The sequence below is a fragment of the Anopheles ziemanni genome, chromosome 2, assembly GCF_943734765.1.
Source record: "Anopheles ziemanni chromosome 2, idAnoZiCoDA_A2_x.2, whole genome shotgun sequence".
Classification (NCBI taxonomy): Eukaryota; Metazoa; Arthropoda; class Insecta; order Diptera; family Culicidae; genus Anopheles; species Anopheles ziemanni.
Window position 1 is genome coordinate 89,930,499 of NC_080705.1, and position 11,410 is coordinate 89,941,908.

At 45.9% G+C, this 11,410-nt stretch overlaps 1 protein-coding gene across 1 annotated transcript in view; it reads left to right on the top strand.

Annotated features, from left to right (window-relative positions):
* The window catches only part of LOC131294702 (semaphorin-2A-like), a 171,091-nt gene extending 161,162 nt beyond the window's left edge, over positions 1 to 9,929 (top strand). Inside the window, exons 8-14 of the mRNA XM_058322747.1 lie at positions 2,457 to 2,813; positions 3,645 to 3,873; positions 8,056 to 8,392; positions 8,472 to 8,788; positions 8,868 to 8,976; positions 9,553 to 9,628; positions 9,702 to 9,929. Coding sequence (XP_058178730.1) covers positions 2,457 to 2,813; positions 3,645 to 3,873; positions 8,056 to 8,392; positions 8,472 to 8,788; positions 8,868 to 8,976; positions 9,553 to 9,621 — 1,418 coding nt within the window. The 3' untranslated portion in view covers positions 9,622 to 9,628; positions 9,702 to 9,929. The remainder of the gene's footprint in view (positions 1 to 2,456; positions 2,814 to 3,644; positions 3,874 to 8,055; positions 8,393 to 8,471; positions 8,789 to 8,867; positions 8,977 to 9,552; positions 9,629 to 9,701) is intronic.
* The last annotated feature ends 1,481 nt before the right edge of the window (positions 9,930 to 11,410 follow it).

Consider the following 11,410-nt stretch of genomic DNA (forward strand, 5'->3'; position numbering starts at 1 on the left):
CAGCCTTTCGGTGTCGGGGCTCCTAAATCGCTTTCCATGCAGGAAATTGGATCCAGCCGGAGGGAAAAGTTTGCGATATTTCACCCGCAGCGACGCATAAGAATGTCTTCCACCACGTACGCCAACCAGGCGGCTTTGACGATTCGCCTGCTTCGATGCAAGCAGGAATTTCGAAAGCAGCGGGAAAATTCGAAAGCAACCAGAAGGTGTAGTACTCGTCTCCTTTTAAAAAGTGCTCAAATTTTTCCAACCCGCCAACATTTCTCCACGGAGCAACAAAATCAAACCTCAATCCTGCCTGCCCCCCGTACCCCCGGGGGGTGCGTTCGGCGGTGCTTGCCTTCCTGGGACATGATAAAATTACTGCGCCCGGAAAAACTTTCCCACCATAACTAGCCAGAATGGAGTGTTTTATAACTTCATATATATATAAATATATATACAGTTTTTTTTGCTTTCGTTGTAAACTCTTCAAATGACTCTATTTTACCTCCACTTTTCCCTTCCCCCCAATGTCCCTTGGTTCGGTAAGCGGGGGGAAAACTGCTCAATTCAGTTTTCTTCATGAATTTTAATGCTTCACTCTCCGAACCAGAAGAACGTGAAGTAATTAGTTGGCAGACGGTGGCAGCGCGGCGGGCCAACCAGGGCGAGCTGTGTGGCGGGGCTTTTGTGTGCTTGCTGCTAACCCTCACTCACCCCCTCGTGCCACCCGTGTTCCTTAGCTTGCGTCTTTTCAATTAGTTTTCCCCGCCGAACGGCGAATGAAAATGGTTGACCAAAAGCTGCGCGTTCAGCAGGAAGCTTTGTCCAAGGGGGGGATTGGAGGGGAAGAATAAAGTTTTCCAAGCGGGGTTTTGGTAAATTAAATGAAGGGCGCTCTGCTTTAGGGCTTCGAAGTTGGCAAGTTTGGAATGTAGTTTGGGTATTGTGTTTTTGTTTTTTCTTGTTGTAATTACTTACGGTGAAGGTGGTTCATTTTCAAGCTAAAATCTTGTCTTTGTGGTTTTGAAACAGTTTAGTAAATTTATACTAGTCCATCACAGGCTGACTAACCACTAACTGGTAAATTGTGTATTAGAATATATTTTCGGTTTCTTCATGTTTGCTTCTAACATCTTTTAACAAAGCGATTCCTCGAGTTTTCACAACTGAACAAAAAAGCAACAAATGAACACAAAACTGACATCAATCATAAAATTAGGTCCCCCGAGCGAGACCTGGTCGTGGAAAACCCCGGTCTGATCTGTCCCGGTGATCAACGAGATCCCCACCGGGATTTTCCATTGGCTTCTTTACCAGGCACCAACCAAAAAAAAACCAAGAACATCAAGCGTAATAATCCACTCAAACAAATACAACACTGGTGAAAAGGATTGCGACAAAAAGCATGCAACAACTTCCTTCGCTTGATCAAAATCCTCGGTCCCCGGGAATCGCTTCCGGGGCGCAAACCGGCAGCAAAGTTTTATGTACTGATAAATCGGAAAAATGACCAACGACCAAGTCGTATTTTTTGTGCTGTCTTCAATCATTTTGTTCGCTTCGTAGTCCGTTCCGGCAGGGTGAACCCCGGGCTAGTGCAATAGAACAGATGGGAAATTTGTAACTTTGTCCAGTGCAGGTCTTTTGGGGGTTTTTTTTTTTGTTTGGTGTTTTCTTCTTCCATCAACTTTTGAATTTGTCCAGTACAGTTCGTTTACACTGTTCTTGTTTTTTTTTATCATCTCTTCAAAGCCTGGGCCGCAAGTTCATTTTCTTTCAATCTTATTTAGCCTCGTTTTCGGTGGACATTTCGGGCCACCATCGAAAGGGGGAAACTTTTCCTTCGCTGTCGTGTTTCTTTTCCTCTTTGTTGCACAAGTTTTCAGATTATATGAGTAAGCGAATCTTTTTCGGAAAACTCGTAAGTTTGTGTACCACCCGAGACGATAGCATTCTGCTCATTTAGTTTATCCCGGATTATGCGCCGCAATGGGGGAAACTATTTCCATACCTAAATTGAAGGATAAACTAGTAAATAATGGAGCACGGGCGTCACTAAGAAACCGAAGAACACTCTGTGGGCCAATCAGCAGAACATGGAAACAAGTTTGTTGGTTCATAAAAGAAAAATGTACCACCTCCGGCAAATGTCCAGCAAGCTCTCTCTGAACCATATTTGATAATACATCAAACTTCCGAGTACTTTCCGCCGGCCATCTGCATCCCTTGAATTAGCCAAAATGGAACGAAATAAAAGTTGTGCACTTTTTTAATATTTTCCCTTAAACTTTCCAAAGAACGAGTCCAATTTCCGGTGCTGCTATCCTCTTCTTGTGTGACCCATCGTTTGCTGACTTATACGTTGAATAAGAAATAACATGCAGCATGCAACATTCCGTTCGCACACTTTGCATCCAAGTCGATGCTTCTAACCCACCCCCCCTCTCTCTCTCTCTTTCCCCACTCCGCAGAACCCAACTTTGTCGGCGCGTTCGACATCGGCGAGCACGTGTACTTCTTCTTCCGGGAGACGGCGGTCGAGTACATCAACTGCGGCAAGGCGGTCTACTCGCGGGTGGCGCGCGTCTGCAAGAAGGACACCGGTGGCAAGAACATCCTCAACCAGAACTGGGCCACCTATCTGAAGGCGCGCATCAACTGCAGCATATCGGGCGAGTTTCCGTTCTACTTCAACGAGATCCAGGACGTGTACCAGCTGCCGTCGGATAAGACCAAGTTCTACGCCACGTTCACCACCAGCACGAACGGGCTGGTCGGGTCGGCCGTCTGCAGCTTCGACATCAACGAAATCCACGCTGCGTTCGCTGGTAAGTAATCGACGAGAAGGGAGTTTGATTTGACGTTGTTTTTATTCAGTGTTGGTAGAGTCATAGTTGTAAAAGATTTAAACCAAAATTTCCTCCAATAATTGTGCTGCTAAACTGTATAATAAAGCTACAATTACATTATAAAAGAAAATTAAGATTTTTTAGTCAAGGATTTTGTAGAAATGATTAGGCAGTATAATAGCAGTTATATAAAGAACTAGTTTCTTAAATCTGGTTCTTGTTACTTGAAACAGAGCATACTAACAAGATAAAGGAAAACCTAAACAAATTAAGTTCACGGTCACTAGAACACTACCGAGTTGGATGTGAATCACGGATAATGTTTAAAAATACTTATAAGAGCTTCTGGTCTATCGTTCGTGGCCATCGAAGGGTTTATGCGAAGCCAGCATGATGCTTTTCATTGGTGGAATTTTGTCGCACTCCGTATACAGTTTGCCGCCCGCTTTTCACTACCTCAGATTGACTGGAAATAAATTTCCATCACTCAAGCGTCGCCTGCTTCGCGAGCGCCAATGTTTCCTCCGTTCTGCCGTCTGACAGCTGTCACACGCCGTGATAAGACGAGTGTCACGAATGTGATTTACAGAATGGGGAGGGGAGTACCAGAGTCCCCGTTAAGTGGCCGGCTCCTCTACGGCCCGATAATCGCATCCAACCAAGCAGCAGCGTACCCCGAACAGGGCCTGACACTTGCTGAGTTCGTGTTCCTTTTGCCATTACTTTCCCTTTTCAGCGAATCAAAAGCTGGCGATTGAAGTGCTTCATATTTCACACCTTTCGTTCCGTTTCGGTTTTGATTTCCCACAGGAAAATTCAAGGAGCAGGCGTCCTCCAACTCCGCCTGGCTGCCGGTGCTGAACTCGAAGATACCGGAGCCGCGTCCGGGCACGTGCGTCAACGATACGTCCACCCTGCCCGACTCCGTGCTCAACTTCATCCGCTCCCACCCGCTCATGGACAAGGCGGTCAACCACGAGCACAACAATCCGGTCTACTACAAGCGCGATCTCGTCTTCACCAAGCTGGTCGTTGACAAGTAAGTTTCAACCTTCTTCACCCAACATCTCATCTCTCTTTCCCGTTTCCCATTGCAAGGTACAAAAGTGTGTTCATCCGTATACGGGATGAAACAATGGGCGCCGCCACCGCACACGCAAAACGATTTCCATTTCACGCCAAATTATCCTGCAACAAAAGCCCGCGCGCAATCCGATCCACAATGGCGTTGTAACTCATTAACGACACAATTCCGGGCGTCACCACAAGGTTTCCGCGGGATGCCCGTCCCGGCACCGGAAGCGTTTGGTGGGGCCAGGGTCAAACGACGAGTTGAACCGAAACCCAATCGAAGCGCCAATGCATGATCCATCGTCCTGCAGTCCGCAGCAAAATACGCCTCCGGCGCCGGGGAGGATCGCTTTTCCAATCTCGCACCAGAATCTCTCTCGGTGCATGTCACGTCCCGTGGAACGTGGTGCCATTGTTTGCGAAACCCACATCGTCATCGACCCGAGCCTCAAATCGAATTGAAAACTGAACCGACAAATCCCTTCCCCAGTCGCTTTCGGCACCGGGAGGACATCATACAGTCGGTGTTCGGCAGTTCGGAAAAATGGAACATCAGCTTTACCCTCCGGGAACGTTCGATTCTGCAGTTCCGGGGATCCAATACGAGCAATGCCCTCGCGGGAAGAACTCTTTGCACCTTCCGAATGGTACGGTTCTGAGTGCGTTTGTTCGCGGAAAACAATAGTGGCCAACCGCTGAAATAATGAAAGAGATGAAACCTCAATCCCGTTCAGCCTTGGGGCTTCCGTGTGCGCCATCTCCGTCGGTCGGGGCTGACCGATATGTGACGGGCCGGCCGCCGGGTCGTTGGAATCCAAATATCGCTCACAGTGTGGCTTGTTTTCGTAATCCTCCATCCCGGGGGAAGCACTTTAACCGGGCGAACCCTTTCGTTCCTGGAAGCGGAAACAATGCGAAACACACAGGACACACTCCTCCCGATGGCTCGGTTGAGTTCTACCTCGGAACGGTGGAAAAGATTGTTCCCCGATACCATTCAATTCCGAACGGGGTCAATCGGTTGGAGAAGGGTGGGGTCACATCGCCCGCATGTGAGTGTATGTTTGTGCGTTGTTAACCCTTCCGGACCTTCTCTAATGCACGTTGGTTGTTCGATTGATTTAATCGACGTTAATAAAAAATGCACGGAACACACTTCCCACGGCCAATATATGATACGGATGATGATTTACATTGAACCGTGCTCATCGCCGAATCACACCGACAGCAGGTGGAGTACACTCTGTTTCATCGAGTACCGATCGCACTGCAAACAGAGCCACTTTAGAGCACTGCCACTCAATAATAGAACAAAATGTGCGACACGCTCGACCGGGCACCGGGATATGTGAACACGGATTTCATTTCAACATCATCCACAACTGCTCAATTGCCCGGCCTCAACCCCGCAATCCTTCCGCAAAAGCTTGTCACAGCTTTCGACCACCGGAGAGTGCCTCGATTGGAGGGAACTAATTAAGGGAAACTGAAACCACACCACCACCGGGCCAGTGCGCGCTATCAAGTGCGATTTCCTGCCAGCTTCCCGCGCGCGGTCTGTGTCAAGTGCAATCCTGCCCCCTCCCCCGCCCTAGCCCTGATCGAAGCAACATTGAAACATGGCCAATTAACTATCCACTGCTAAATCATTACTCGGTGCGCGCATGTCATCAAATGGAATATCAATTTTGCCTCCGAATGCCTTTTCCTGGCCGACCGGATAGAATGCTCTCGATGGTCCGGCCTATCGTTAATTGGTCGGTTTTGGTTGGGTTATTGAAACTGAAGCTCACTTGACACGTTTGTTGCTGCCATGTTGCATTGGCCGCGAGACGTGCTTAATTGTGCATTCTTTTGCGTTTTTGCTATATTGCAGGTAAATTGAAAGCGGCATGTAACTTAATTCGCTTGTCACAACTGGTTTAGTGATAACAAAAGTAAAGAAAATTGGCAGCGTAAATTGTATGTGTTCAAATGAATTAATTCTAAAGCACCATCTACTTACTTACTTCTGTGGGTCTACAAAATTTTACAACTCTCCCATATGATTTAAAACAGTACAGAAAACCAACTACTAATAATTTGATTTGAATCTTAGCAAAAAATATTGGAAGTGGTGCTTGTTTCATAAATAGTACACATTTAATACAGGATACAATATTGAGAGCAATTATTGACATTCAATAAAAATTGTCATTTTGTCTATAAAAAAATTTCATTCAAATCCACCCCTTTACACAGATTATATTTGATATTAATCTGCGATAAATTGTTTCTCAAATGCAATAACCGGGGAAATTAAAAAAACTTTCGGTGAACATTTTAATTTCTGGAAAATACTTACTCGGTACACATTCTGCATGCTCGCTGATCCAATATAACGGTGAACCGTTAATGAAAATAAACAAACAAAAAAGGTAACCACACTGTTAACTGTATAGTTTTTCTGTGTACCTTTACTCCTCTAGAACTCGTTTATTAATTCCACCCGGACTGTTGGTTTTATTGTAACGCATTCGAGTGCAAGAACTTTTGTGGTGTATGCTTACACTTTTTCCCCGTATTCGAGCGCATCTGGGAGGACAAACGCACCCGTCAAAGCCCTGATGCATAAGCCGCTCGTCCAGAGGTTGGCCATAAATAATATCGTGGCAAAATAAAACTTTTTCCATCCATTTAACCTGCCCGGCCGACGGTTTCCTACGTGCGCACCTGTTTTAACCGAACCGGAAGTAGAACGACGTTGACGGGCATTACTACCAGGGGAGGAGGTGGGGGCGGAAATGTGGAAGCTGCATTTTGCAGGCCATATTTAATCTACTGTGGGGTGCCTCACACACATTCACCACACACACGTCCACTTCACTGCAACCCAAACAGACGATCCATCCAGCGGTCGCTTCACATGACCGCGCTCATTATGAATAATTAATTGCGAGCGAAAGCACATCCGCGGCACGTTCCCACGTGTCACGGGGGAAGGGTCGGGGATGGGGGGTCGGGTCGGGTGTTAAATAGGGATTTACCCTCCGACCGAAACTTTCGGTCAACCCCGGAGAGAGAGGTTGCATTATTCTCGGGAAAAATTCCACCCGCATTCCAATGATGGGGAAGAAGGATTCGATGGACGCAGACCTAACAACCAATAAAACAAAAAAAGGATCCCTTCCGTGTGTTCGATATGCGTATGATGGGAAAAAAACATTTTTTAAATAAATAGCAAATGATACCCATCGGAAAATCCCACCGGATCGAACAGCGTGATGTGCATGTCGGCATTTTAAAATGTTTCAACAAAAGCTCGACAAAAGTAGCCGGTTCCAGAGGATGTTACCAGCTTTTTTTCCTTTATATTGAACGCTTTTATTTTCGACATCCTTTTTGCTTTAAAGCGACACTATTTCCCGAACGAAAAGCCGTCAACATCAGCGATTTTTAATTCTTAACAAATGCCATCCTTTTGAAGCTCGAAGCACGACCGGGGGTTGTTATAGGTCATCAATTGAAAATAGGTGTACCACATGTTGTGAATAAAATCTGTCCGCACGTGGAGTCTCTGTCGGAACGATTTGAAGAACCCACACACACCGTAACCGCAACCCCGGATCAGATGCACTTCATCACCGGGAAACCTAATGTTCAACCCTCCATAGCTTTGAGGTTTTGCGGAAATGTGGCTCTATGCACCCGTCTGACTGATCAAAGCTTTCATCCTAGCAAGGCGCTTATGGTGCCCAGTGGTAAAATTAATCAGTCGATAAATGATTGAAGGTTTTATGGTGCGGGGAGCTTTTTCCCCACCGAACATCCCCAGTATCGGGGTAAATCCCACCCAATCACAAAATTGCACGGTGGGTGGGGGGAGAATGTTGCAATAAACATGGATCAATAGGTTTCTGGTATCAAGTGCACTCGTTAATGAAGTCGCAGCTTAACCTATTGTGGTCGATTGTATCGATAACATGTTAACCCCGATTAACCTTAACAATCGATTCCACTTGATTAGCTTTTTGACCCACTGACTTTCTATCCTAGCAGTGTTTTACGTTGACCTGTGCTTGTATACGAAAGTCCTCCCAGCTTGTAAAAAGCTTATTCATTTCAAAAGATTCTAAATATGAAACTAAAACCTCTTTTCCCTCCTTTGCAGGATTAAAATAGAAATTCTCAGCCAGGAGTACACCGTGTTCTACATCGGTACGAACGCGGGCCGCATCTACAAGATCGTGCAGTACCTGCGCAACGGTGAATCGAAGTCGAAGCTACTGGACATCTTCGAGATCGCGCAGAACGAAGCGATCCAGGTGATGGAGCTGAGCCAGAAGCGTAAATCGCTGTACGTCGCCACCGACTACCGGATCAAGCAGATCGACCTGGCGATGTGCAACCGACGGTACGACAATTGCTTCCGCTGCGTAAAGGATCCGTACTGCGGGTGGGACAAGGATACGAGCACCTGCAAACCGTACGAACCGGGACTACTGCAGGTAGGTGCTTCGATAATTTCGTGCAGGAGTGTGGGAGAATAGTTTACCTAATCCATGTTCTTACCCTCCCCTCCACCAGGACGTTGGAAATGAAACGTACGACATCTGCGACACGAGCGTGCTGAAGAAGAAAATCATCGTCACCTACGGCCAGAGCGTGCACCTCGGGTGCTTCGTGAAGATACCGGAAATACTGAAGGACCAAACGGTCACGTGGTACCATCACTCGAAGGAGAAGGGCCGCTACGAAATCAAGTACAACCCGACCAAGTACATCGAAACGACGGAACGTGGGCTGGTGGTGATTTCGGTCAATGAAGCCGACGGCGGCCGGTACGATTGCCATCTCGGTGGGTCGCTGCTGTGCAGCTACAACATCACAGTCGATGCGCATCGGTAAGTGGTCCGCGAAATAGTTCTCTGTCGTTCACTTTTTTACTTACACTTTATGCACTTTTTTTTTTTTTTTCCCTAGATGCACTCCACCGAACAAGACGAACGATTACCAGAAGATCTACTCCGACTGGTGCCACGAGTTCGAGAAGTACAAATCGGCCATGAAAACCTGGGAAAAGAAGCAAGCAGTAAGTGTCGAGTGTCCCCCCGTTTTACGACTGCGCTGGGAATTCGTCTCCCATTCGATTTAAATTCTATCATTCTTGGCGCAATGATTTTGACCGCCCCGTCGTCTGGTGGTGTGTGCTTTATTTATGGGGACATATAACGTTGCCGCTCCCTTAGTGTTCCCTCGTTAGCGCTACTAAAGCATCCCCCCGATGGTGGTCGAGTGATTTGCTTTATGGTGTCGCTCTATGGTATTACCATCATCATTAACGGATAGGAAGGAAAATTGATGGATCAGTCCTTTACGATTACTTTGCGAAGGAATCGCTATAAAACTGAGAGTGATTCGCTTGTTCTTTCGAGCTCCATAATCTAAAGCGTCGTGTGTTTGTTTTGTTAGATTGGATCAGAACGTTAAACGATAGTCAACGTCAAGGGTCAGACATAGTTATTGCTCAATATATCGTCTTCGGTGTTTTATCGTCTATTTGTTTATGGAACAAATTGGACCGTCACAACCGGGACCCGGAAATAGCAACAAAGATTGTTTCTTTTCCACTTAGATTATTCTAACTATTTCCTTCTTTCCGTTTCAGCAATGTTCACGACAAAACTATAGCAATCAACATCCCAACGACGTGTTCGCACGGACTCCCAACGTCTGATCTCAAGGTAGGTAGCGGACGTCATCCATCCTCGAGCTTTACTTTAAACTAACCGACGTTGTGTTCCTGTTTTCTTGCAGGCGCCCTCCACGAGCAGCATCAGATTGAACCGTGAGCGCTACACACAGAGAGAACCGAGACAGAATACTCCTTCCCTTCAGTTTCGCCGGCCGCGGGAGATGGCCGCAGCGGAAACCGTCACACAAGCAGAACTGATCTAGTAGTGTAGAGCGTTCGAGGGGGCGTAAGACTTTTTTTAGAAACAAGCACTTCAACGACGGCACACATACGCAAGAGAGAGGACAACAGTTAGAGAAAAACAAGGGCGGAACCCAGATGGGTTCGCGTGCAAAGGGATGTCGTACCGATTTTGGTCGGAGATGGATAACTAATCGAATAGCGGAAGCTTATTTTTATATAATTGTTGCAGTAAGTTTAGTTTCTAAGTTAGCGACCCGATCCGGAAGGGGTTTGGATGCTTGAGGGATGCCGTAGAGAAGTTGGCAGATCGGTGAGAGACGGGGGTATTAAGAAGAATTCCGGCAGGAGTGTTCTCACACAGAGTTTAGGGTGAGAACGTATTAGAGGATATTAAAGAAATACTCTCCAACAATATCCGGCCAGGTGGAAAAGGAACAAATTGTCGTTCAGGAAATCTGTTTCTGTTTTGGTTAATATTTGTCGGTCATTTCGATTAGACGTTTTTTCACATCAAACTTCTTTCTAAAGTACAAGAATTGACATTTCAAGAGTTCGAAAATGGATTCTTTTTTACCATGATTTGTTTGTTTTTTTTTTTTTAATATTATAATTGTGAATTAAAATGCACACAGCTAACTCAGCACAGTCTGTGCAAATTGTATACAAGCAATAACTATTATTATTATTAGCAGAACTGCCGAGCCCGGGGCAGGAAGGGTGGGGGAACCTATTGTAACCAAATGTGTTCGCCCCGGTTATTCCGTTCCACCTGATAATTTGCAAAGTATTATGAGCGCATTTCAACGTAACGGAGACGGCGCCTTGGTTTCGGAGATACCGAATTTCCAGTTCATTACGCACCTACCTTAGGCTTAAGAAGCTATTTACCTACCGAGTGCTGTAGTGGTGGTTACGCGGCAAACGAAAGCAAACCGATTCCCATTAATAAATTACGTCGAGCTTTTTCTAAACGAAACGAACAAACGATCTAAACAATACAAAACTGTCTGGGTGTTTGTGGAGGAATAAAAATTAAATGGAACAAAAACAAAACGTAAATATAAAGCCAAGCATCTAGCGCAACGTGCATGAAGAGTGTTTCTAGCACACTTGAAACTGCAATAAGAGATCCCGTGTCCGGTGTGGAGGGTTTAAGTTTTCCATTCATTGTTTGCAACCTTTTTACCTAGCGCATATCGTGTAGGACTCTCCTAGTCGGTTCGTCGGACGCGTATTTGAATCGATGGAAGGGACACATTTTTTTGTAAATAGATCCGAACGTGCAGCATGTCTCCGTTGAGCCGTGGAATTTGCAATACCTTTTTCCATTTCATACTTAGAATCATCATCACGGTTAATGTAGGAACTATTGAGGAGAGTGAAGATATGAATTTTCTATTTCGTTAAGGCAAAAACACATCCTTGAAGAACTTGTACTTATTTCACACATCGCTCTGTCCCGCTTCGACGCTTTCGAATCAGACGTTCGTAAGTGGTTTAAAAATGCTCAGTTTGGAGAACTGTGATAAACGCATACACTGGAGATTATTTCCCTACCTTCCACTCAGAAAACGCAGCCTCATTTTGT